This window comes from Mus caroli, unplaced genomic scaffold, assembly GCF_978045245.1.
Source record: "Mus caroli unplaced genomic scaffold, Mus_caroli_1 scaffold_5, whole genome shotgun sequence".
Lineage (NCBI taxonomy): Eukaryota > Metazoa > Chordata > Mammalia > Rodentia > Muridae > Mus > Mus caroli.
In genome coordinates this window covers 37,133,030-37,159,722 of record NW_028227260.1, presented here as the reverse complement: position 1 = coordinate 37,159,722, position 26,693 = coordinate 37,133,030, and the positions used below count along the sequence as shown (strand labels likewise).

The following is a 26,693-nucleotide window of genomic DNA, read 5'->3' as shown; positions in this document are numbered from 1 at the left end:
CCAGGTCTCCCAGGAATATTAACCGAACATGGCACAACAAGATACAATAAAGCCAGGCACAAACCATCACGTCAGGGCTGGACAAGGCAAGCCAGTAGGAGGAAAAGGCTTCCCAAAGCAGGCAAAAGTGTCAGAGACAACCCCAGTCCCATTGTCAGGAGTCCCCCCCAAAACACGGAGCCAACAACATAACATATATGCAGAGGGTCTAGAGCAGTCCCATGCAGGTTCTGTGACTGCTGCTTCAGTCTCTGTGAGCCCCTATGAGCCCTGCTTAGTTGATCTTCAGGCTCTTAGTTGACTCTCCTGGTATCCTTAACCTGCCTGGCTCCCGCAATTACTCCTCCCCTTCTTCCAATTTCCTCTTTTTTTAACATTACATTTTGAAGAGGGTGGGAGGACACAAGCATACTGCCCTCCACAATGTGCTGGGGCTTAAACTCGTGGTCTCAGGCTTGGCAGAAGGCACCTTTACCCACTGAGCTATCTTGCAGGCCTTCTTACTTTTTGGCTTTCTTTTTTCTCTTCTCCTATCTCTTTCTTCATTTCATATTTATTTTTAACTTTATAATTTATTCTACATTACCCTACTTTCTATTTATCTGAGGAGATAAATATTCAGAATAAAGAACTAAAAAATAATAAACACTGAAGTAACAAATAATAGGCAAATGAACTAAATAGATAGTTCTCAAAAGTAGTACAAATGTCCAATAAAGATATAAAACATGTTAAACAAGTTTTTGAGACAGTGTCTCACTATACAATTCTCAGTCTGGCTGGCTTGAAACTCACTATATAAACCTGGCTGGCCTCCAACTCACAGAGATTTGCCTACCTCTGCCTCCCCAGTGCTGGGATTAAAGGGGTGAAACACCACACCCAGCCCTTGTCAACATTTTCTGATATCAAGGAAATGTATGTTATGATTTGGATAAACAGAAATATTCATTTGCATGAGATACCATGATTGGTACAATAAAAGCCTTTATTTACATAAGGGACTATGACTGATACAAGTATGGAACTTTCCCATGATTGGTTCAAACATCTTTGTAGGCTTAGAATTTAAAAAAAAACTACTTTAATAAGGGTTCTTAAATGTTTCAACCTCCCTTCTAGCCCACCGCCTACCAGAGAAAGTAGAACAAAAAGGTTAATAGGAAACAGGGGTTGTGGACCTATTTAGAAACAGTTCTTTGGGGCTATTCAGCAGTCCAGTTCACTAGTCAATCACCACTTATAAATCAGCAACAGTAGTTTGATCCAGAAGAAACCAAGAGGCTCTGCCAATCAGCCCAAGTCCACAGAAGCTGCAAGAACCCAGTAGAAAGTCACAAGAAGTTCTTTGGCTATGAAGTCAGGACAAGGGAAGATCAGCAACCGGACGTGAGGCTCTTATCTTGATAAGAGCATCCTCAGCAAAAACTAGTGAGACAGAGCAAGATGAACCAATGCCAGAGCCTCCTCCCACTGTCTGTGGGGTCATAGTTATACTCTTTGTAAACATCAGATGTCTTCTCACCTGAGTCTGCTTCAGCAAAACATCCTCTCACCCGTGTCTGCTTCAGCAAAACATTCTTTCACATGTCTGTTTCAACACATCTTCATCTACAGCAGAGACTATTGTGATGGATATAAACGCAATCCTCCATTTACACAAAAGACTCTGTCATAACTGGACAAATACAGATATTAATGTGGATGGCTACTATGATTGCGGCTAGTGTGTTCCGTCATTTGCACAAGGAACTATGCCGTGATCTGTGCAAATAAAAACCTTTATTTGCATCAGGAACTGGTTTGATTAGTGCAAATGATATCTCTCATTTGCTTGAGGGACCATGCTATGATTGACTGAAGCACATACCTTCATTTGAATGAGGGGTTGCTGTTATTGGGTCAAGCACGGTCCTTCATATGCATGTGGGTCTACTGTGCTCAGCATGGAACCTTTGTTACAGCCACACCCATTTCTAATCATATAAGCAAGCTGTTTGCTTCACTTTATGACCTACCTGGGAGACACCTTCTTATGCTGTGTTGCAGCGTTAATACCAGTTAATACCAAATGAAAAACTTCTCACAAAATGTTCTTTTCTTACCTCCCTTTGACTTTTCTCATCACTACACTGAGCTGTGTCAATAACATAGGCAGCAACAGTGGTGAAGGCAGCAAAAGCCACTGCCCTAGCAGCAGCAAACACAGGAGCAGGAGCAAGATGAGGTACCTGGGAGCTGGAGAGCCGAAGAGAGTGGCTAGAGTATAAATAATGGAGAACAAAAGCAATAGAACAATTAAGAGCTATGGAGAGATGTAAAGCTTGAAGCTGCCAATAGCTTAGGGACCCCAGCCCTTGAAGCCTGTGTAAAAGCTGGAACATAAAAGTACTAGCTGTTGCTGATACTTGCTACTGTCTGGTGCCACTAACTGCTGCTAGAATCACACGGCTACAATAGCTACCAGGACCACTGGTATTGAAAGCCCACAGCAATAACCCTCTATCAATTTTTTTTATTGCTGTAATAAATACTAGGACTACAAGCAACTTAAAGAGGGAATAGAGTCCATAATGGCAGGGACCACACAGCACGACAACAGGAGCAATAAGCAGAGAGATCACACACACACACACACACACACACACACATACACACACACACGCATGGACACACACAGGCACGCACACACATACACATGAAGGAGAACGAGAACAGTGAGATGATGCTATAGGGCTTCAAAGCCTGTCCCCAATAAATACTTCCCCTAGGAAGGCTCCACCTCCTAAGGATTCCATAACTGCTCCCCTCAACCACCGAAACATTGCCACTAACTGTTCAAAAATATTTGAGTCAAATGGGGGGGGCAGTTCTTTAAACTATTTTAAGCCATTTTTTGAGAATTTAATACAGTGCATTTTGATCACAAGATTCTTCTTGATAAACAAACTCACCTCTTTCACTCCATGCTGGGATTATGTCTGATTTGAGATCTCACAGGTCTGTACATGCCCTCAAAATCACTGTAAGTTCATAATGCAACGGCTCTCTTCTGGTTGGGAAAGTCTGTTTCTTTGTAGCCATTCACTGCCTCTGGCTCTTATAATGTTTCCACTTCCTCTTCCATGAAGATCCCTGGGTCATGGAGGGAAACGTGTATTAGAGATGTCCTATTTAGAGCCTAACACTGCAGTCTCTTGTTCTCTGCGGGTTGACCAGTTTGTGGATTTTTGCGTTAACCACTGTCTACTGAGGAGAATCTTCTTTGATGAGGATCATTAGGTGTTGTTTCAATGTTATTCACTTTTAACAGAATAATGGTAGTTGTTTCTCTCACCAGAGCCCAGGACCTAACTAGAAACAGACTCTTGGCCCTGATAATGGTGCCAGGTATAGGTAGGTTCCATCTCATAGAATGGGCCTGAAATTCAGAGTGATTTGATTCTCCTATATTATTTGTACCATTATTACACTAGAAGACATATCTTTTTTTTTAAAGATTTATTTATTTATTATATGTAAGTACACTGTAGCTGTCCTCAGACACTCCAGAAGAGGGCGCAAGATCTCCTTACGGATGGTTGTGAGCCACCATGTGGTTGCTGGGATTTGAACTCTGGACCTTTGGAAGAGCAGTCGGGTGCTCTTACCTACTGAGCCATCTCACCAGCCTAGAAGACATATCTTGCTAGGATATTTATGGTTGTTCATAAGGTTTGCAGCTACATAAGGCTAAGAACCACTTTTCTGTCTCAGTAGGATACATAGCACCTTCTAGCACTGTGAATGCAATCTAGTAGGGATGAAGCTTCCAGGTCAACTTGATTTCTCTGTATTTTACCACTCCAGTATGTGGTGTTGTTACACACACACACACACACACACACACACACACACACACACACACACATGTTAAAATATGTTCTGCTTGTATATATGGGTCTTGTGTCCAGGGAGGCCAGAAGAAGGTATTCTATCACCTGCAACTGGAGTTGTAGATGGTTGTGAGCCAACAAGTGAATACCTGGAACTGAACTTGGGTCTCTCTATAAGTGATCTTAACCACCAAGCCATCTCTGTAGTCCCAGCAATAGTCTTACAATCACATTATGGAGTATAATCAAGAGCAGCAGCAATAGTCTGTAATGTGTGCAGATCTATGGGAGCCCACTGGCCAGCAACTTAGAAGCAATCCATTCCTAGTTCTAGGGTTGTTATTTGCTAGCATGTGGTGTCTAGCTGTGATATTGTGAGGGACTGTTCATTTTGAATCCACCATAGCTTCAAACTTAAGTGACTACAACCGTAAATATTTGATTCTAAAACATTAAGCAATAATATTTAGTTTTATAGCATCAAGTGATAGACCCCTACTTCTCAGAGTGATAAATTACCATGACCAAAGCAACTTTTGTAGAAAGGGGTTTGTTTGGCTTACATATCACTCACTGCTCATCATTGAAGGAAATCAGGACAGGAACTCAAACAGCATGGAAAACTCAAGGCAGGAGCTAAAGCAGAGGTCATGGAGGAGTGCATCTTACAGGCTTGCTGCCCATGGCTTGCTGGCTGCTTTTGAAATAAAACCAGGTCTACCAGCCTAGGGGTGGCACTACCCCCAATGAGCTGGGATCTCCCCCACCAATCACTAGTTAAGAAAGTGCCCTACAGTCATATCTTATGGAGGCATTTTCTCAATCGAGGTTTCCTCCTTTCAGATGACTCTAGTTTGTGTCAAGTTGACATAAAACTAACCACCGCACTAAGGAAGACTAAATATGGAAATTTACGGACAGATGAAATGCAGAGAGGCCCAGAGAAGAGGCATCTTCTTTAGAACCTTGAATGTCACACAGTCTGTGGCATACAAAACCTAATACACAGACTCTGAAGCCAGACTGCCTAGGTTTGAATTTTGGCCTTAGCGCAGAAAACATTATCAATCTTTGTCAATCTACCTAAGCTTTGTGAACCTATCTCTGAACAGTAAGAATGACAGTTCTCTCTTTGTCATGTTGCACTAAGGATTAAATGAATTAACATAAATAAACTACTTAAATAAGCCCAGTACATTCTATATGTACTTTTAAAAAGAAATAAACTCTATAATGAATAAAAGTTCATTTAGTAATTATCTATAATTATCACACAAGGAACAGAGATGTGTTTGGTTGCTAAGAACTAGCAAGTGGTTACCATAGACATGCTAGAACCTTGACAGCCATTGTTAGAATATTGCCTACCCTTTAAGTGGACACCTGGGCTGGATTAATCTATCCAGCAGGCTAAAAAGCTCAACAAATCTCTCTGAAATTCAACACGGCAAACACTTTTTTCAACTAAAACACCAACTTGTTATCAGATAAACAGTTAACCACCTCCAGGTAAGCCAAATACATAAAGATCTTCACTTTACAGGCCCCTACAGGCACAACTTTAAGGCTTTTGCTCTGGGCTATCCAGTAGAAGCCCTGGACATAATAGCATCAGTGATTTTCTGATAGCTCAGGTCTCTCTCTCATACATGGCCTGTCAGATTCCTGACCCAATATCACAGACTCTGAAGACAGACTGACTAGGTTTCAATTGCAGTTATCCCACCTACCTCCTGAGCTCTTAAAGGAAGAACTTGTATGCTGCCAATTTGGACAAACAGAGACTAAGATCACAATGAGAAGCTCTACAAATGATTAAGCTACATGAGTAGAATCCATATTTCTAAAAATCAAAGAAAAGTAGAAAGGACACTAGTGGGTAGTGGGGAAGGAGAGGGGAAGAGATGAGAGGATTGTAGAGGGTGAGTATAAGAAAGCCTGTTATATACGTATATTAAAGTATACTGATGAAAACCATCATTTTGTACAATTAATATACACTAACAAAATGTACTTAAAAAGAAATTGATATGAAGATATTACCAGCCTTGTCTCAAAGGGAGATTGCCACTATGGAATGAAGACATCTAGGCTCTGTCCTTTTAGTCTCTAGGGCTTATTAGCCTCATGAACAAGACTAAAATAAAGTAGCTTTTAATCACAGGTCATATATATGGTTCTTTTTGAGTCTGATGTAACCAGAGGCATTCTCCAGTAGATCTTCAGGAAAGCCAATTTCCTCAAACAGTGACATGTACTCAAAGACAAGCTATGGGCTGTGAGTCTCTGTTTGAAATAATAATGCTTAAAAACAGGGGATGACTGGGTGACTGTGCAGAATAAGGTTAAATCATCCATTAATAACTGGCATACAAACTTCTCAACAAACAGTGACACATGTAGGAACAAAATGACATCTTTTCTTAACCCCACTGGTTCTTCCAGAAACTCCAGGCTCCAACAAAATAAACTACTAGAGAAATGTAAATCAAAATCAGAACAAGATTGCATTCCATGCTTGCTAGAATAGCTACAGACATTAAGATAGCAATAAACTTTGCTGAACACGTGGATGAACTAGAACTCTCCAGCATTTGCTGGTGTCATTGTAACATGTCAGGGCCACCTTGCAAAACAGTAGTAGTTCTTTGAATGCTTCAACACAAGAGCAGTGTATGTCACAGAAATTACTCCCAGGGGTAAACCCAAAAGAAATGAACACACACCCACACACATTTATAGCAGCATTACCTCGAAGACAGTAAGTAGAAACCACCTAACTGTCCATTAGCTGACGAGTAAATGAATAAAATGTGATATACCTACTATTTTTTAGGTCATAAGAAGGAATGGAACCAGGGGCGGTGGCATGTGCCACCACATGTCCCAACAGCAGAGACTCTGTATGTTCAAGGCTTTTCTGGTCTATGTAGTAAGTTCCAGACCAGCAAGAGCTATGAAGTAAGAGCCTATCTCAAAAAAAAAAAAAAAGGTTCACAGATGTTACACCATGGAATCTTGAAGCAGCTGCTTAAGTTGTCTTTTACTTAGACCATCATTTTCAAGTCAAACTGCATATTAAACTTTGAGTCCTCGACAGTGAGGCACCTAGATTGGTGCTTAATATATATTGGTCTACTCTAGGTGATGTCTGAGGTCCCTTAGAGCTTTTAGGAACTGGATGAAATCCATGAAAAATGGGTCAATACCACCTGGACCTTTGAAGCTGAGGCAATAACAGAACCAAGCCCAATAGCAGAGGTCCTCCAATGGCTTTAACAACTAATCTGGTTCTTCTCCAATGCCTCATCCCACCTTTCCCCAAGACCAAATAAAGATATTCCTAGCAGAAACAAACTATAGCTAAAGGGAGAGGGTCCATCGGACTGTGTCCTTGTGGCAGGCTGCTTTAGTAACCAGTCGCTCTATTTTGTAGGAAGCTACATATTAGCACAGAACCATGACTGAAGCTTCTCTATAGCACCTGCATCATTAGGCTGGGTCGAATGTTGCCATGGAATTCGAACAGCCACAACCTTTCTGTTTTATCAGCATCGGTATAATGCCAAAATGACAGCTGATGTGATTTGTCATTAATTTTTGTCCTTTTAGCATTTAAAGAGCAAGCTGAATCATGTTCCGACTTTTGACTGCCTGCTGGTCTCGTCAAAAGACCACAGAAGGAAAACAAAGGTAACTTTGCAACCACTTTTCTACACCCAATCTGGAATTACTTCCCACATATCTGCCTCAAGTTTCACCAGGGACAAATGACCATTATGCATTTGGGAAGTAATTAAACAGCAAATACAAGATTGGGAACAGAGCTGAGAGATGTGCATTCTGCATACTGAATGTATCAGAGAGGGACAGCATCCTTTGAGGATTTGGGGAGGGGGTGCCACACCATTACTGTGTGGGGTTCTTTATGGTATATGAATTTAGACTATTGCAAGCAAAGCTTCAAACACAGAGAAAGAATAGAATTCTTTACCCTAAAATCTAAGTGGCTTTGACACATTTTTCTTTTCCACTTCCAGGAATGTGACTATCATTGTGATTGGTTTGGACAACTCTGGCAAAAGTCGTCTCATGGAGGCCTTCCAAAGATGTGAGAACAAAGAACAATAGTTTCTGGTGTGGGTCTGGCAGTATTCATTCCATCTTAGGCATACTTCCTGGCCCTCAGTTTCTCTCTTGTAAAGATAAATATCCCAGTCTCCTCATTAGGTGTTAACAAGCTGTTTATACAGCGTGTGTCACTTGCTCCTTTTGTAAGATGTTCCAATTGAGAGTCCTCACATGATGTCAATTATGAATGAGCTACAGTATGTAAAACATTGGAGTCAACTTTGAAGGATTGCATGGTTGGAATGCTGTCTAGTTTCTGAGCTCACTGCATGTGTAATTTGGCCTAGATAAGAGACAAGTGTAGAGTAATAAAGAAGTGTAATAACACAAAACTCTGTGAGATATTGGAAGTTAGAGCTTGAGAAATGATGTCAATCCAAGGATAGTACCACATCTCTAGCTTAATGTGCCTCAGCATGTTGGACAGGATTCAACTTGGTTCTTAAATACTAAAGGACCAAAATCAATGACAAATCACATGAATTAAGTCCCTTGACATTGCCAGAAGCAGTCACGTAGCATTGTAGCATGGTAGCAATCTGCTACACTAGTTGGAAAGCCCCAACTACCTCTTAATCAATCAGAGGTCAGAACAGAGTCTACCCCATCATCCATGTTTATTGAATCAGTACAGGAGTGTGGTGCAAGGTTGAGTTTTATATAACCTGCCAATCCTCAGCAAAGTATATGAAATGGTTGCCCTGACATCTGTGCTCATAGTCTCCTGCCTGAAGTTTTGTCAGTCTCCTTGGACAACAGTGGCCTTTTGGCTGATCTGTTTATTTCTACTTGTTCCTCTATTTATTAGAGAGATGCAGAAGTCTAATCATGACACGTCCCTGCTTGGTTTTGCTCCGTGTCTCCCCATTGTTTTTGAAGCAAAATTTACCCACCTTAGCAGCATACAAGGTCCAGTGTAGGCCTCTGACTTCTCCCCACCCCCCAGCTTCATTTTCCAAGTCCTCACATATCATATTCTAGTACAACAAAGCAAATGCTTTGCCATTCCTTGGCCACACCACTGGACTTCATAAGGCTGCATTTCCTGCATTTTAGCCCCCCTGTCATCTACTAGCTAAGCCCCTCCTTTCACAGCCTGGCCACAAGGCAGCCTTCCTTCCCTGAGCTGCATCCCTGGCTCAACCTTGTAGCATACACTTAGCCCAAGATCCTTGCACAACTCCAACTCCACCACTAACCTTGGAACCCCATGAGAAGAAGAAATAGATCGCTTCCTCTCTGAGTCCATGCTGTCAATATTGTTCATAATTAGTCTGGAAATTTAAGCCCTTCACCATCCTCCTGAGCCTGTGGGTTGCCTTTTCAGAACGTCTCCCTCAGGCCCCAAGAGCACCTCCAAGTGCATTTTAGTGAACACTCCAGCCTAGTATGCTCCCTTAGATACAGCACACTTGACTCCCTGTGTCTCCCAACTCTGGTAGGCAGAAGTGATCAGCAGTAAACAGTTACAAGGGAGCCAAAGAACCAGGCAAGACAAGTCACAAGATTACTAAAAAGAATGGGAATCGTTTACTAGAGCTTTCTTGCCTCAGCCCTAGATGGATTCCCATTCAGTCTGGGTGGGGCCTGGGAACCCACAAGGTGAGAACTCCTCAGGCATTTTTGATAGCCTGCCAGCGGTGTGAAGCCTGAAATTAACCCCAAGCTATTCATCTGAGACAGGTGTCTGTTTTCCATTCTAATTCCTAGAGCATAGTGGATATAGCTTGTTTTGCATAACTTGCATGGTGCTCAGTGCATAACTTGAGGCTGCCTCATAAATGCATTGGTTTACAGTAGTGACTTCATTCACAGTGACATTCTAATGGGCACTGATGTCACACTCTGAAAAATGTCTAGGGACATCTCTGTTCGTGCAGGTTCACTTAGAGTCTACCTAGTCGCTTCCACTGTGCTCAAAATTGAATAGCTCACTTTTCTTGTTCCTGCATTGTTTGTTTGTTTTAAGATGAATGCCACAAACATAATTGCCTAGGAAAGAAATTCCAGGCTACAGATAGTAACTTTTATGGATATTTAAAGATACCAGCTACAAAATAGTTGATGGCATCATTATGGATGATACCATCCACTGTTTTGCATGGCATGATCATGGGGCAAGAAACCCAAACACGAGCAAAGACACGTGCATTAAATAAGAACATTGAGATCTGTGAGTCTCAAATCTCACTATGCATTCTAGCCACCTGGATACTTAAAATTATATTTATTTTTTATGTATGTGTGGTTTGCCTAAATGTATCTATGTGAACCATGTGCATGCCATGCAGTGCCTGCAGAGGCCATAAGAGGGGAATGGATCCCCCCTGGAAGTGAAATTACAGACAGGTTTGAGCTGCCATCGGGGTTCAGGAACCCAAGGGCATCTAGAAGAGCAGCAAGTGTTCTTAACCGCTGAACCATGTCTCTAGGCTCAGCCTGAGTGCCTTAAAAACAAAGTTTGAGGACCACTCCTATGTAATCCAAATCCTAGAGAATGGAGGCTGGCTTGTGTTTGAAAGCCTCAGAGGATAAATTTGGAGAACAATGAGGCATTGATCAAAGTCACCTAGGAAGCCTTCAGACCTCTTAACCCAGCATCAGGAAGCTCCGATATTTGAGTTAGGTGCTCCTCATTCCCATCAGGTGATGCTGAGACACAACCACACTGAAATTTCATAGTTCTCAGGAGCAGTGATTCCCAAGCTTTGAAGTGCAGAAGACTCGCATCAGGACCACGCTAACCATAGCCAGTGTGTTACAAATGGTAGGGGTTAAAAAGCATACCCAGGATATTTCCGAAGCACACTACCCCTAAACCATATTTTATGAAACACTCAGCCAGGGATGTGGAGATGAGGGAGAGCTGGAACTTTCTCTCAGGGTGTGAGAAATGAAGATAGATCTAAATGGACAGGGAAATACTTGTTGTGGGATCTAGTGTCATCAGGAACAGACTGAATTATTGAAGAAATTAGTTTTAAGAGAAAAAAAACATGAGGATGGTGTTATGTTCTGACAGGAAGAAAATAACAAAACTTTCCAAGATGCAAAAAACAAACAAACAAACAAACAAACAAAAACCCAAGAGTTTTAAAGTATTATTTGGAGTTTTAACTTAATCACTTCATTTTTTACTTTAATTGTTAATTTTTTGAGGTTGTAAGTACATCATTTTCCTCTCATTTTTCTACCTCCAATCCCATCCATACAACCCTTTTTGCTCTCTTATAAATTCATAACCTCTTTTTCAATAATTGTTTTATACACACACACATATGTATATATATTCTTAGATGCAGTCTATATGCTCATTCTTTGTGTTACTTGTATGTGTATTTTCAGTTGTGACTGAAATATATGTGATTTCTGAAAGTTATTATTAAAAAGATTATTGACTAACATGAAAACTGAAGAAATGGTATGAAACCACATTAAAGTATAGTGGCCATATTATACACACATACAAATATAGGTGTCTATTCATAACTGTATATAAACAAGCTTTTCTAAAAGTCTGAAATCATATTAGTAATTTAGACTAACCATTTATTTTGGTAATCCCATGGAAAATGTCACAGATATATCTAAGACTACAAATAAGAAATTATTGATTCTCTGTCTCTGTCTGGCTCTCTGTCTCTGGCTCTCTGTCTGGCTCTCTGTCTGGCTCTCTGTCTTTGTCTCTCTGTCTCTGTCTCTCTCTTTTATATTTTTAAAATTCACTTTATATCCCGATCACAGCCTGCCCTCCCTGCTGCTCTCCTTCCAGCCCTGCCCTTACACTGGATATTCCTCCCATTACCCCTCCCCTTGTCTTCAAAGAAGGAGAAGCCCCAGCGTGGGTGCTACCCCACCCTGGACATCCATTTATAGTATGCCTAAACACATCCTCTCCCACTGAGGCCCAACCAGGAAGTCTAATTAGGGGAAGGGGATCTAATGGCAAGCAACAGAGTCAGAGACACCCCCATTCCAATTGTCAGGGAACCCATATGAAGACCAAGCTGCACATCTGCTACAAATGTGTAGGTGGCCCAAGTCCAGTCCCTGCAAACTCTTTGGTTGGTGGTTCAGTCTCTGTGAATCTCCATGGGCGCAGGTTAGTTGACTCTGTTGGTCTTCTTGTGGAGTCCCTATCCCCTCCTGCTCCCTCAATCATATCCCCCACTCTTCCAACAGCTCCCCAAGCTCTGCCTGTAGGAGTCTGCATATGTTTCCATCTGCTTCTGGATGAAGCCTCTCAGGAGACATTTATACTAGACTCCTGTATGCAAGCATAGCAGAGTGTCATTAATAGTGTCAGGAGTTGGATCTCTCCCATGAGATGGGTCTCTAGTTGGGCAGTCATTGGTCAGCCATTCCCCTAGTCTCTGCTCCAACTTTATATACCTGTGAATTTTCTAGGCAGGACAAATTTTGAGTTGAAGGTTTTGTGGGTGGGTTGATGTTCCCCTCCCTCCACTGGGAGTCCTGTCTGACTATTATGAATAAAGCTTCTATGAACATAGCTGAGCAAGTGGTATAGTGGGACATCTTTTAGGTATATGCCCAGGGTCTTGGGGGAAGAACTATTCCCAATTTTATGAGAAACTGACACATTGATTTCCAAAGTAGTTGTACAAGTTTGCACTCCCACCTGCAATGGATGAGTGTTTCCTTGCACCACATTCTTGCCAGCATGTGCCATTCTGACTGGTATAAGGTAGAATCTCAGAGTCAATTTGATTTCTATTTCTCTGGTGACTAAGGACTTTGAACATTTTTTTTTAAAGTGCTTCTCAGGCATTTGAGATTCTTCTGCTGAGAATTCTGTTTAGCCCTCTACCCCACATATTTTTTTAAAGATTTATTTATTTTATGTATGTGAGTACACTGTAGCTGTCTTCAGGCACACCAAAAAGAGTGCATCAGATCCCATTACAGATGGTTGTGAGCTGGGAATGTGGTTGCTGGGAATTGAACTCAGGACCTCTGGAAGAGCAGTCAGTGCTTTTAACAACTAAGCCACCCCTCCAGCCCTCTCTATCCAATTTTAATTGGATTTCTTGGTTTGCTGATATGTAATTTCTTGAGTTCTTTATTAGTTCTCTGTCAGGTATAGGGTTGGTGAAGATCTTTTCCTATTCTGTAGACTCCCATTTTGTCCTACTTGTAGTGTCCTTAGCCTCGCAAAAGCTTTTCCGTTTCATGAGGTCTCATTTATTAATTGTTGATCTTAGTGCCTGAGCTATTGGTGTTCTGTTCAGAAATTTGTCTCCTATGCCAATGAGTTCAAGGAAGTTCTGCATTTCCTCTTCTATTAGATTTAGTATGCCCAGTTTTATGTTGAGGTCTTCGATCCACTTGGATTTGAGTATTGTGCAGGGTGATAGATGTGGGTCTATTTGCATTCTTCTACATACCAGACATCCAGTTAGACCAGCACTACTTGTTCAAGATGCTTTCATTTTCCATTGTATGGTTTTGGCTTATTTGTCAAATATCAAGTGTCTATGAGTGTGTCAGTTTATTTCTGTGTTTTCAATTCTACTCCATTTATCAACCTCTCTGTTTTTATGCCAATACCATACAACTTTTATTACTATTGCCCAAGTACAGCTTGAAATTAGGGATGGTTTGAAAGCCCCAGAAGTTCTTTTATGGTATAGGATTGTTTGACCTCTCCTGTTTTGTATGTTTGTTTGTTTTTCTGTATGAAGCTGACAATTTCTCTGTCAAGGTCTGTAAGAATTGAGTTAGAATTTTGATGAGAATTGCATTGAATTTCTATACTGCTTTTGGTAAGATGGGTATTTTCACTATATTAGTCCTACCGATCCATGAGCAAGGGAGATCTTTCCAACTTCTGAGATCTTCCTCAGTCTCTTTCTCCAGGGATTTGAAGTTCTTGTCCTACAGGTCATTCACTTCCTTGGTTAGATTTACAGCAAGGCATTTTATATTTTGTTTTGCTATTGTAAAGGATGTTGTTTCCCTAATTGATTCTTTATGCTATTCTCTTTGTTTCTAATTTATTGATTTCAGCCCTGAGTTTGATTATTTCCTGCCATCAACTCCTCTTGGGTACGTTTTCTTCTTTTCTAAAGCTTTCAGGTATATATTTAAACTCCTAGTATGAAAACTCTCTAATTTCTTGAAGAAGATACTTAGTGCTATGAACTTTTCTCTTAGCATTGCATTCATTGTTTGTCATAAGTTTGGGTATGTTGTTTGCTTGGGTAAGTTTGTTTTCATTGAACTCTAGAAAATCTTTCCTTTATTTCTTTATTTCATCCCTGACCCAGTGATCATTGAGTAGGGAGTTATTCAGTTTCTATGAATTTGTAGCCTTTTTCTTCTTTCTATTCTTGTTAATGTCCAGCTTTAATCCATGGTGGTCTGATAGGATAGAAAGAGTTATTTCAATTTTCTTGTATCTATTGAGGCTTGCCTTGTGACTGACTATATGGTCAGTTTGGGAGAAAGCTATGTGAGGTGCTGAAAAGAACATATATATATATATATTTGGTTTTGGGTGAAAGACTCTTTAGATATATCTGTTAGGTCCATTTGATTCATAGCCTCTGTTACCTTCATTATTTCCCCATTTAGTTCCTGTTTTTTTATGTTCTCATACATTTTGTAAATAGAGCCATTTAATAACATCTACATCTAAAAGAGCAAATTGTTTTATCTGACTTGATCCATTTGTGGAAATATCAATGGATGAAACCAAAAGTAACTTAAATAACCACTAACTTTCAACTTTTTAAAATATTTTTTTAATTTTCAAATCAATTTATTATATATATGAAATATTATATATATATATATATATATATATATATATATATATATACATTTCAAATGTTATCCCCTTTCCTGGTTTCCCCTCCAAAAACCTCCTATCTCCTCCCCCTCCCCCTGCTCATCAACCCACCCACTCCCACTTCCTGGCCCTGGCATTCCCCTACACTGGGGCATAGAGCCTTAACAGGACCAAGGGCCTCTCCTCCTGTTGATGACCAACAAGGCCATCCTCTGCTACATATGCAGCTGGAGCCATGAGTCCCACCATGTGTACTCTTTGGTTGATGGTTTAGTCCCTGGGAGCTCTGGGGGTACTGATTATTTCACATTGTTGTTCCTCCTATGGGTTGCAAACCCCTTCAGCTCCTTGGGTACTTTCTCTAGCTCCTCCATTGGGGTCCCTGTGCTCAGCCCAATGGTTGGCTGTGAGCATCCATTTCTGTCTTTGTCAGGCACTGGTAGAGCCTCTCAGGAGACAGCCATAACAGGCTTCTTTCAGCAAGCACTTGTTGGCATCCACAATAGTGTCTGGTTTTGGTGACTGTATATGGGATGGATCCCCAGGTGGGACAGTCTATGGATGGTTATACCCTCAGTCTCTGCTCTACACTTTGTCTCCGTAACTCCTTCCATGGGTAATTTGTTCCCCCCTCTAAGAGGGACTGAAGTATCCACACTTTGGTCTTCCTTCTTGAGTTTCATGTGTTTTGCAAATTGTATCTTGGGTATTCTAAGTTTCTGGGCTAATATCCACTTATGAGTGAGTGCATATCATGTGTGTCCTTGTGATTGGGTTACCTCACTCAGGATGATATCCTCCATTTGTCTAAGAATTTCATAAATTCATTTTTTTAATTGCTGAGTAGTACTCCATTGTGTAAATGTACCACATTTTCTCTATCCATTCCTCTGTTGAGGGACATCTGGGTTCTTTCCAGCTTCTGGCTATTATAAATAAGGCTGCTATGAACATAGTGGAGCATGTGTTCTTATTACAAGTTGAAACATCTTCTGGGTATATGCTTAGGAGAGGTAATGCTGGATCTTCTGGTAGTCTATGTCCAATTTTCTGAGGAACTGCCAAACTGATTTCCAGAGTGGCTGTACCAGCTTGTAATCCCACCAGCAATGGAGGAGTGTTCTTCTTTCTCCACATTCTCACCAGAGGTCAGAGTGGGACATTGAAGTCTCTCACTATTAATGTGTGGGGTTTGATGTGTGGTTTAAGCTTCAGTAATGCTTCTTTTTATGAATGTGTGTGCCCTTGCATTTGAGGCATATTATGTTCAGAACTGAGATGTCATCTTGGTAGATTTTTTTTCCTTTGATGAGTATGAAGTGTTCCTCCCATCTCTTTTAATTAATCTTGGTTGAAAATCAATTGTATTAGGTTTTAGAATGGCTACTCCAGTTTGTTTCTTGGGTCTACCTGCTTGGAAAACTCTTTTCTAGCCCTTTTCTCTGAGGTCTATCTTTGTTACTGAGGTATGTTTCTCACATGCGGCAGAATTGATCCTATGTTCAAATTCAATTTGTTAGCCTGTGATTGAGAAATATTATGACCAGGTGGTGGTGGTGGTGTGTATGTGCTTCCCTCATTTTGTTTTTGCTGGTGTGGAATTATTTATTCCCTGAGTTTTCTTGTATGTAGTTAACCTCCTTGGGTTGGAGTTTTCCTTCAAGGGTTTTTCTGTAGGGCTGGATTTGTGAGTCGACATTGTTGAATTGCGTTTTTTTTTTTTTCTTGGAATATCTTGTTTTTTTCCATCTATGGTGATTGAGAGTTTTGTTGGGTATAGGAGTCTAGGTTGATATCTGTGTTTCCCTAGAGGCTGTAAGACATCTGTCCAAGCCCTTCTAGCTTTAGAGTCTCTGTTGAGAAGTCGGATGTAATTCTGATAGGTCTTTGTGTGTTACCTGGCATTTTTCCCTTACCCCTTTTAATATTCTTTCTTTGTTCTGCACATTTAGTGTTTTGATTATTATGTGGTAGGAAGATTGTCTTTTCTGGTCCAATTTAATTGGTGTTTTGTTAAATTCTTGTATGTTTATAGGCATCTTTTTCTTTAGGTTTGAGAAATTTTCTTCTATGATTTTGTTGAAAATATTTTCTGGGCTTTGGAGCTGGGACTCTTCACATTTTTCTTTGAGGGATTTATTCATTTCTTCTTTAAAGGCATCTATCATCTTCATAAGGTTGGGCTTAAGGTTGTGTTAGGCTATCCAGGGCTTGCTGTAGTGGAATAGCTTTGCTCTAGAGGTACCATGTTTGCCCTGGCTCTTGTTATTTGTGTTCTTAGCCTGGTCTTTAGCCATCTGGTTGTTCCTGGATGTTCCTGGTGTATCAGGTATTGGGAAGGCAGGCCTAATCTGGATGTTACCTGTGCTGCAGGCCTCCAGTGAGCAATCTTAGACTGGATGTTCTTGGTGTAGCAGGCCTGAATATTCCTTGTGTGGTGGACCTGGTGAGAGCCAGCAGAGTGGTGGTCAGAAAATGGAGCTCAGGGGACAGCACACCGATAGCTCTGAAATTTCTGATTCTATTCTGAGTACTGCTAGTGTCAAAATTATGAAATTATTAACTACTATTATGAGCAGAAACTTAGACCATAACCATCAGTTCAACAAACTGGAAGACATATAGAGACTGTTATTTTAGTATGCATTTCTATTATGTGCTGAATTAGTTATCTAGTTCCTTACAGAATATTATGTCCTGGACAAGCTTTTACATGGAAAATGTGTCTGCATCTGGCATGGATTTTTTGGAAGGGGCACTTCATGTCCTCAATCATAGTAGTAGACATATTGTAAGCACTTACTGAACCCCTACTGTAAGGTAATGGACAAGCACAAAAATAGGTCAATGACTCCTTCAACAGTGTGCTGAGAGAGAGAGAGTAGTAAGAGGTGGGCAGGTCAGAGAAGGCTTCCTGAAGAGTGCTGGTTGGGCCTTGAAGAAACAGTAAAAGAGAAGGAACTAGCACTTGTCCATCAAATATTTATCAAGTGCTTGTGTGCCAGCATCTGTGCTCAGCTTCATGAATATAATGCATAGAATTAAGATTTTTACCTCCCTGTTACAGCTTGTAACTCAGTTAAGTAAGCAATACGATTTATGGCTTTAAGATGTGTTAGAGTAATGGTAAACACAGGGGTGGGTAACACTTTATATAGACTAAGGATGGTGTGAGGGAAGTTTTTCTACAATAAACAAGATCTAAATTGATATTTTGTCCAAAAAAAAAAAAAAGGTATGGACCAAGCAAGCACAAAACATTAGAGAGAATGGCAGTTTGTGAAAAGCTCAGGAAAAGATAGTCTATAACATGTATGTAGGCTGGGGCGTGTCCAATAGAAACCAGGTCCACTGTGGCTACCATTTAATCTACTCACAGAAGGCATAAAGCCAGGAAGGGTAGCACAGGAAAAGTAGTGAGTTAGAAAGAAGCAGTTTGTTAGGCATGGTGGTATATGTCTTTACTTCCAGCAAGCAGGTGGCAGAGGCAAGTAGATCTCTCTGAGTTCCAGGACAGCCTTGTCTACAGAGTGAATTCCAGAGCAGCCAGGACTACACAGTGAGTGAGACCCTGTCTAACACACACACACACACACACACACACACACACACAAAGAAACAGATTAATGCATCCATGAACATAAGCCGGCTGGCAGGCTGCTTTAGTAGGATTTCTAAGAGCAGGTTCTGCAAAAGGAGGAACAAATTTACCTAACTACATCTTGCTACACTGTGCTCATTTCTCCTCTCTTTCCATTTGTAGTAATTCCTAGCAAGATGCACAAAGAAATTAGACCAACACAAACAACGCTTCTACTAGATGGTTACCAAGTATCTATCTATGACCTAGCAGGAGACCAAAAAGGCCGTGAGAAATGGCCAAGCTACTATGCTCAGGCCCACGGGCTTATTTTTGTGGTGGATTCTAGTGACATAGCACGCATCCAGGAAGTGAAGATCATCTTAACTCGCATAATGTTTGACAAAAGGATTTCAGGGAAACCCATCTTAATGTAAGTTTCTGCCTTTGGGGCCTGCTTTCCCTTAACCAATTTGTGCCGTGGAAAAGGTATAGAGATGAAGGGCATTTTTTTTTTTGATCAGAAGGTTCTAGACCTCTTTAGAACCTCAATGAGGTAAAAAGACTCAGTTCACTGGTGACTGTTTTCAAGAGCCACTTTCTTCCATGCAGTGCATGTGGGACGTGATACCTAATTGGAGAAATGAATTCTGTATCTTTAGTTTTCTAGAAATAATATCTAGATCGCCCATCCCCAACCCTGGACTCTTCCTGAAGCCTCTAACTGAACTTGCTTGGGTTTGAGTCTCTGATCCTGAAATTTGATGGCAGAGAGCAAACGCTCTTTTGTACGTTCAGTTCCAATGCATTCCTCCCCCCACTCCCGCCCACTTGGTCACTCAAGGCTATGTAACTGGTACTCATTTTGGGAGCGAGGGTGATTCCAGTAGCCTGTCACCCCTCCCCTCTTCCAACTCCCCTTTTTGCCATGCCTCATTTCTCATAAGCGACTGTAACTAGAATATGAAAAGCGCTTCAGAAATGTAAGAACTCTGTCTTTCTATCCCAGTTGGTGGTTGTAATTAAAGCATGACTTATGATATAAAGGAAGTGGGAAATGACCCCTGGGAATTATCTGGTATTCAAATGATTTGATTTTTAATTCCATTGAAAGTTGGCTAGGAAACTGTCTAGCTCATCTCACTGGGTAAGCTCAGTCCCTGGACCTACGGCAGTTAGACTGCAGTTAGTGCTCCCCTGCTCCACTTTTTCTTTGGTTGTGGTGCTTGCTTGTTGTTTATTTATTTTTTGTTTGCTTGTGTGCTTGTTTGAGACTAGGTCTCACAATGTAGACCAGGCTACCTTGTAACTCAGAGAGATTCACCTGCCTCCCAAGTGCTGGCACTTACAACATGTACCACCATGCTAGGCCTTTCCCTTCCCCGTTGACTTTACCTTGGCTTTACTCTTCTTCTCTTTATGCCCTGCTCTAGCCTGGCAAACAAACAAGACAAGAAGAATGCTCTTTTGCCTTGTGATATCATTGAATATCTACTTCTGGAAAGGCTCGTGAATGAGACGAGATCCATATGCCGAGTGGTGAGCGGCAGCATCTCCTTTCCTTCCCTCTAGGTCCTGGATTATATAACCAGGGCCCTGTCTGTCAGCTTGCGGTCAAAGTTCCTCTCCACAACAGGCAACATCTGCAGTGATTATTTCTAACTTGAGAATGGCAACAAATATTATTCTCTGCCTTCAAAGCAGTTCTGTAAGATTCTAATAGCCCCATCTTATACATGAGAAAGCTGAACAGCCAGAGGGAGGAGCTCAGTAAACTGCTTGAGGTCACCCAGTGAAGGCACTGTAGCCATTTTATTAGAGAGCCTCAGCTTTTATGCTCTTCATCAGCTCTCTCACATGTGAATGTTGAGTGTCTCCTTGAAGTCAAGAACACACTTAGGTATGGCACAACTACCTCTGCTATTTTAATAGCAGTGACCAGGCCTTTAGGCATCAAAGGTCCAGGGATCCAGATCTGAGGCCTTTTTTTCTATTTCTTATAGGAGCCATGTTCAACCATAAAACGCATTCCAAAGAGGCAGCAAAAGCCAATAGTTGTAGGGCTGCGATGGCTACTAGCTGCCATTGGGGATCAATACAGTGAGCTGTATACTCGACAACAAATACCCAATATGAGCATCTCAACCTCCAAGAACACCAGAGGCTGTGGAGAAAGATGCTCATCAGACAGGTACTGAGCTTATTTCATTAGTTTTACTGATAAGAATAGAAGTGGGAATCAGCCGGGCGTGGTGGCGCACGCCTTTAATCCCAGCACTCGGGAGGCAGAGGCAGGCGGATTTCTGAGTTCGAGGCCAGCCTGGTCTACAAAGTGAGTTCCAGGACAGCCAGGGCTATACAGAGAAACCCTGTCTCGAAAAACCAAAAATAAAAAAAATAAAAAAAAAAATAAAAAAATAAAAAAATAAAAAAAAAAAAGAAGTGGGAATCAGATGTTCAGTTGAAAAGGATAAGTGGATACTTGTGGGTTCAATGTCTGATTGGTCTACACAGCAAGACAAAGACATTTAAGGCTTTCAGGTTACACTAAGAAACCCTGATTTTGTTTTGTGGTTTTAAGATTTCTTTTTCAGCCGGGCGGTGGTGGCGCACGCCTTTAATCCCAGCACTCGGGAGGCAAAGGCAGGCAGATTTCTGAGTTTGAGGCCAGCCTGGTCTACAAAGTGAGTTTCAGGACAGCCAGGGCTATAAAGAGAAACCCTGTCTTGAAAAACAAAACAAAACAAAACAGATAAAAAAAAAAAAAGAAGTGGGAATCAGTCTTCAACATGATCCACAAGTTCTGAGAGGTTTGTACTCTGGGCATCAAGTCTTTCTGAATCTGATGACTCAAGTGGGCTATGGCAGTACCCACCAACACTGCAAGGACAACTAGTCCTGGCACATCAGAAATCACTTTAGTGGGATGAATGGCATGTAGGTTAAAAAAAAAAAAAAAGGTAACGCCTACCAACTAATCAGTATAGGATTTCTTGAAAATGGGGTTTCTATTCCCTGAGTTGCCATGTGTAAGACAGAAGGAACAGGAGTCCCTTAAGCAGTCTGTGTTAGTTAGGGTTTTATTACTATGAAGGGATGCCATGGCCAAGGCAACTCTTATAAAGCCAAACATTTTAAAATTAATTATTCAATTTTATAGCCCAATCCCTGTCCCACCTCAAAAAGTCCCTCCCTTATCCCCCTTTCCTTCTCCTCTGAGACCGTGACCCCCTCCCCTATATTTCCACCCAGGCACATCAAGTCTCTGCAGGATTAGGCATATCCTGTCGAGGCTGGCTAACAATTTCAGGGGGTTAGACCATTATCATCATGGCAGGAAGCATGGAAGCATGCAGGCAGACATGCTGCTGGAGGAGCCTAGAATTCTATTCCTAGATTCAAAGGCAGTCAGGAAAAGATTGGCTTCTGCAGGTTGCCAGCAAGATGGTCTCTTCTGCACTTGGTGGAGTTTGAGCATTGGATGACCCCCTCAAAACCCACCCCCACCACTGTGACACATATCCTCCAATGAGGCTACACCTACTCCAACAAGGCTATAGTTCCTAATAGTGCCACTCTCTGGACCAAGAATTCAAACACCTGTGTCTAGAAGGGCCATACCTATTCGAACAACTACATAGCCTATTGACTATATTCTAAAGATGAATATTATGCAGCGGCTGCAAATTCCCAGCCTCCAGTTCTCTGATCTGCCTAGTCATGGCATAATAGGAAAGGACAGAAATGTTAAAAATAAATAAATAAAAGAGAAGGTGATGAGGGTTCTGAGGAATCAAAGGCCTAGATGTCTTCTTGCTATTTTGTTCCTTTCCCTGACCAAAGTCATATGGAAATGGATAGGGTAGTAGCTGCATTGGATAAAGAAGCTTGAAGGCTAGGGATACAGCTCAGAGCACTTGCCTCATGCATGAAAGGTCCTGAATTCATTCCCTAGTACCAAAACAAGAAGAAAAAAATCTTGAAATATGTCTGTTTCCACTACTGATTTTTTTCCCCTCTCAAATGGTCTTAGCTTACCTAACAGAGTGAGTATGGCCAGACACAACAACAGACAGCATTTTGAGAAAAGACAACACATGGAGCATAGACAGCATGTGGAGCAAAGGCCTTTTGAGAAAAGACAGCATTTTGAGGCAAGACATAACTTAATACAACGTTCTCTGGATGCTAGGCCCCTCAAACCAATTCTACAGGTAAATGGCTTTTCAAACACCATTGCCCATGGGCAGTAATTGAACTCTTGAGAATTAATTGACAAGTTCCCTCTTTCTTCCTGGTATACAGAAAGATGGTTTTCGAATAAGGCCCAAAAAGAATATGTCAGTAACATTTGCTCTAGATGTCATCATGGAGGAGGGTGAATGTTCTCGGAAGATTGGAGCTCCAAACATCAGTAAGCCTTGCAGTAGTCAGTGTTATGATACAAAGACTCCAAATCCATCTGTTGATGTCAATCTTTTCAAAGGTAATATTGAACCATCAATTACAGAAAAACAAAGTTATATAGACCTTCCTTTATATTTTCTACAATAGCATTCCTATTTTGAGAAGTAAAGTCATTTCTCACACTATGGTCTGTTGTTGAGAGAAGTATGAAGACAAAGTTGGAGACCATCTTCTGACAGGCCAGCAAGGATGCTCTAGCATTAGTTGATACAAGATCTTTCGATGGCTATAGTAACTTAAAGGTTATGCTTGCCAATGGTGGAAGTACATATTGGTATAACCTTTAGGGAGTGGATGTTTCCTGTCTCTCATCTTCCCCTCCTTTTCTCAATATTATTAGGAATTTTTAAATATGGAGCTATAGAGAGGGTTCAGTGATTAAGAGCACTTGTTCATGGAGAAGACTCAGGTTCTGGTTTTGGCAACCATTTGATGGCTCACAATCACCCGTAACTCCAGTCCCATGGGATCCTATGCCCTCTTCTTACTTCACAAGTATGAATGTGGTGTACACACACACACACACACACACACACACACACACACACACAAGAAAGATTCACACAAATTAAAAAAAAATCCTAAAATGGAAGCCATCTAAACTACTAGGTTTCATTGCTTAGCTGTCTACAAAGATAACTACAGAAATACACAAAAAAAAAGTATAATAAAGGGGAGTGGGGAGTATGGGGGACTTTTGGGATAGCGCTGGAAATATAAATGAAGAAAATACCTAATAAAAAATAATAAAAAATAATATTCAAATTATAATATTCAGGAGAAAGAGCTAAATTTTGTTAAACAATGTAAATGTTCAATGACAAGGACAGGCAAATAAATCATGATGCATCCCCACTATGGAGACAATAACATTGCTGATGATAGGGAACTAGGGAAATGACTCAGTGCTTAACATGTCTTCTATGCCAGCATGAAACCCAAGTTTGAATATGGATACTGTGCATCCACATAAAAGCAGGGTTTGTTGGTTTATACCTGTAACCTTAGCACTGGGGCAAGGGCAGAGAGAAAGGACCATCTGAGCTCCTTAGGCTACCCAGCCTAGCCAATCAGTGAGAGACCCTGTCTCAAAACTCAAACAAACAGAAACCAACCAACCAACCAAAAAACAAAAACTTAAAGTCAACCTCTAGCCTCCTCATACACATAAACACATACACCACACACACACACACACACACACACACACACACACACACACACACACACACAGTTAAATGCTAAGGATGATTTTCATTTACTGACATGGAAGGTCTTCCATCACTTGAAATATTCTATTGACTGTCAACAGTCACCTTTGGCTGAGTTCTTATACATACAGTGAGGGACATACACGAGGCCAAAGCCACTAATGAGAAAGTGGGCACAGCTCTTAGGGTAAGGGATGAGGATGAAAGTTGAGTAGAAGGAATCTGGGAGAAAATAAAGTATGATTTTTCTAGATGTCAGCTACTGCCCCCAAATCTTTATCCAAAATCAAAACTCATTTTCATTTCTATAACCTTAGCTCATAAGCCCAAAAAGAGAATAGAAACCTGGGACAGAGAAGAAATGTTCTTGGAAGATCCTCGTGAAGAAACCTTCCATTCCTGTGGTTAGTACTAGTCAAAGAATGTACTTGGTTGGAATGGAGGGTGAGTGTCCCAGAGGGCCCTTGGAAACTGGCCAGCACCCCCTACTCCCAAGTAGCCTGGGAAAGAATAGAAACCTGACATTGGCTTCACTTGTAAAATGGATTGTTTTCTTTCTCTGATTAGACTAAGCAGACGACTAAAAGGGTAAACCGAGGAACAGCAAACTAATCATTCCCTCTACCACCTTATGGTAACTGGGCACATCTCCAGAAGCAGCAGAAACACCCAGTCTTTGTTTTTCACTGGATGACACCTCTACAGCCCACGTACAAGTTCACGTACTCTAACATCACATCCTTGAGAACCACTGTTTCTGCAACACCAGTGTGGTAGCCAGTAAGTTCATCCATATTCACCAAGAGCCTCAGGAAGTTATGTACTTTCCACCTGAACGAAGAAGAGCAAAAGACTTCCCATTTGTTCTGAGATGCTCCTGACAAAGCTTACGGATAAAGTGTCACACGCAACTGCAACTGAGCCTTAGACGAACACGGTTACTTTAGAATCACACGTTTCTCTGTAAGGTTCTCAGGTATAAAGGGACTGGCAAAATAAATAAGAATGATGCTCTACTCAGTCATTTTCTTTTTGTTTTGGTTGGTTGGTTGGTTGGTTGGTTGGTTGGTTTGGTTTGGTTTGGTTGTCACACCTCCAAAACCACGTCTGTTTTAAATACCTGTCTGGGAAACCACATTACTTCACTAGCCTTTCAGAAACAGCAACTGCTGCCTCTTAACATGTGTACCCCTACTCCATTGCCAGGGTGCTGTGGCTGGGATCATGGTGGTCCCTTACATTTATGGTTATTTCATCTTCATCATTGACTCCATTTATCAAGAGCTTCCTGGATACCAAGCACAGTGCTAACTCTTTCCCATCTGTTGTTATATTCTCAACCTTCCTGGGCACGTATTACACTTGACATCATCCCCACATAAGGATACTGTAAAAAACAGAGCAAGGAATGGACTCCAAACATGTGTAGCTTGAGCTACTTTGGACCAAAAAGATCCATGTGTGCCTTTCTTCAAATCCCTCTAGAAAGAGAAAACTATAGCCAGGAAATAATGCTGAAGTGCATGCCTGTCTGTGTGAGAATTCAGTTAACCAGAAGTCTGTCAACAGTGCCAGCAGGCAGAGTTGATTGAGCACTTCCAGTTTGTCAGATGCTGGGCTAAGTCCTTTACATATATTATTGCCTTTCATCTTCAGAAGCGTGTGATGTCTGTTCTATTACCACCATCTCGAAGAGGCAGAAAGTGGTGTTCAGAAGGGTTAGATAATTTGTCCCTGGGCACTGACTAGGAGGTAGCAGAACCAGTTTTTAAACAAAAATCCAAGTTCACAGGGGCTATAAAGATGACTCAGAGGATAAGGGGACTTGATGTGCAAGTGTGGGAACTTGAGTTTACATCCCAGCACCTGTGCAAAGCAGAATCTGAACAAGCATTGCACATGTAAGCCCAGCACTTTAAGGGGCAGAGACAGGAGGACCACTGAGACTTGCTGGCTGCTTGCAATGCTCCAGGTTCAGTGAGAGACTGTCTTAAGAAGAATAGTACAGAGCAGGGCTCCTGCATCTTCTTCTGGCATCTATATGTATGAACACCTACACACAAGTGCACAGGTATCCCAGACAAATACGCCACACATACACTCATAAATAAATAAACACCAAGTCCAACTTCTAATTACCCTAGACTGCTTCACCAAGCAGTATAAGCCAACCAACCCATTATTTGATAGATATAAACCTTTTAACTAAAAACTTGTCTTACAACCCCACCAAAAAGATGTTTCTTCTTCTCTTCTCTTCTCCTCCTCCTTCCTCTATTTGTGTAGCTCTGGCTGTCCTGGAACTCTATGTAGACCAGGGTGGCCTCAAACTCACACAGATGTCCCTGTCCTAACCTCCCAGAATGCTGGGATTAAAGGTCTGTGGCACCGAGGCTGCTTTCTTATATCCAAAAGAACCACTTTTAATGCCTTATAGGTCTTTGATATGCTTGTGAGCTCAGCTAATTAGTTGTGGCACTGAAAAGCATTTTTACATAACCTCTAGTCAAACTTAGGTTATATAGGTGAATAAATAACTGCCCAAAATGGTATAACTAGACACTGTGAGTAATGTTTCATAAATCCCCATCTTCTGTGTGTCTAAGCCTGCATCCTCC

The 26,693-nt window shown here is 41.3% G+C and overlaps 2 protein-coding genes across 6 annotated transcripts in view; one reads left to right on the top strand and one right to left on the bottom strand.

The window, feature by feature from the left end:
* Positions 1-2,969: 2,969 nt before the first annotated feature.
* Positions 2,970-26,693, bottom strand: part of Trmt2b (tRNA methyltransferase 2B) — an 88,767-nt gene continuing 65,043 nt past the window's right edge. For 2 of the 4 annotated variants that reach the window (XM_085838029.1, XM_021153163.3), the window contains one exon: positions 2,970-3,135. In XM_085838029.1, the coding sequence (XP_085694155.1) occupies positions 3,021-3,135 (115 nt within the window). In that variant the 3' untranslated portion in view covers positions 2,970-3,020. Of the gene's footprint in view, positions 3,136-14,971; positions 17,261-26,693 lie in introns of those variants that run through there. The other 2 variants (XM_085838026.1, XM_085838028.1) reach the window with 2 other exon arrangements.
* On the top strand, positions 5,273-25,083 carry Arl13a (ARF like GTPase 13A). 2 transcript variants are annotated; one of them, XM_085838031.1, is made up of 10 exons: positions 5,273-5,384; positions 7,488-7,568; positions 7,916-7,986; positions 18,581-18,830; positions 19,831-19,936; positions 20,401-20,588; positions 22,431-22,611; positions 22,703-22,883; positions 24,393-24,478; positions 24,710-25,083. In XM_085838031.1, the coding sequence occupies exons 2-10, from the start codon at positions 7,510-7,512 to the stop codon at positions 24,767-24,769; spliced, it is 1,182 nt and encodes a 393-aa protein (XP_085694157.1). In that variant the 5' UTR covers positions 5,273-5,384; positions 7,488-7,509; the 3' UTR covers positions 24,770-25,083. The 2 variants fall into 2 exon arrangements, with proteins under 2 accessions (XP_085694157.1, XP_021009242.1); XM_021153583.2 differs by lacking the exon at positions 24,710-25,083 and adding an exon at positions 24,643-24,705 and having other exon boundaries at positions 24,393-24,479.

Coding starts and splice junctions, on each gene's coding strand:
- Arl13a (XM_085838031.1), top strand. CDS start 7,510: ATGTTCCGACTTTTGACTGCCTGCTGGTCTCGTCAAAAGACCACAGAA. Junction 20,589..22,430: donor GAAAGATGCTCATCAGACAG/GTACTGAGCTTA, acceptor AAATGGTCTTAG/CTTACCTAACAGAGTGAGTA. Junction 24,479..24,709: donor AAGAAACCTTCCATTCCTGT/GGTTAGTACTAG, acceptor TACCACCTTATG/GTAACTGGGCACATCTCCAG.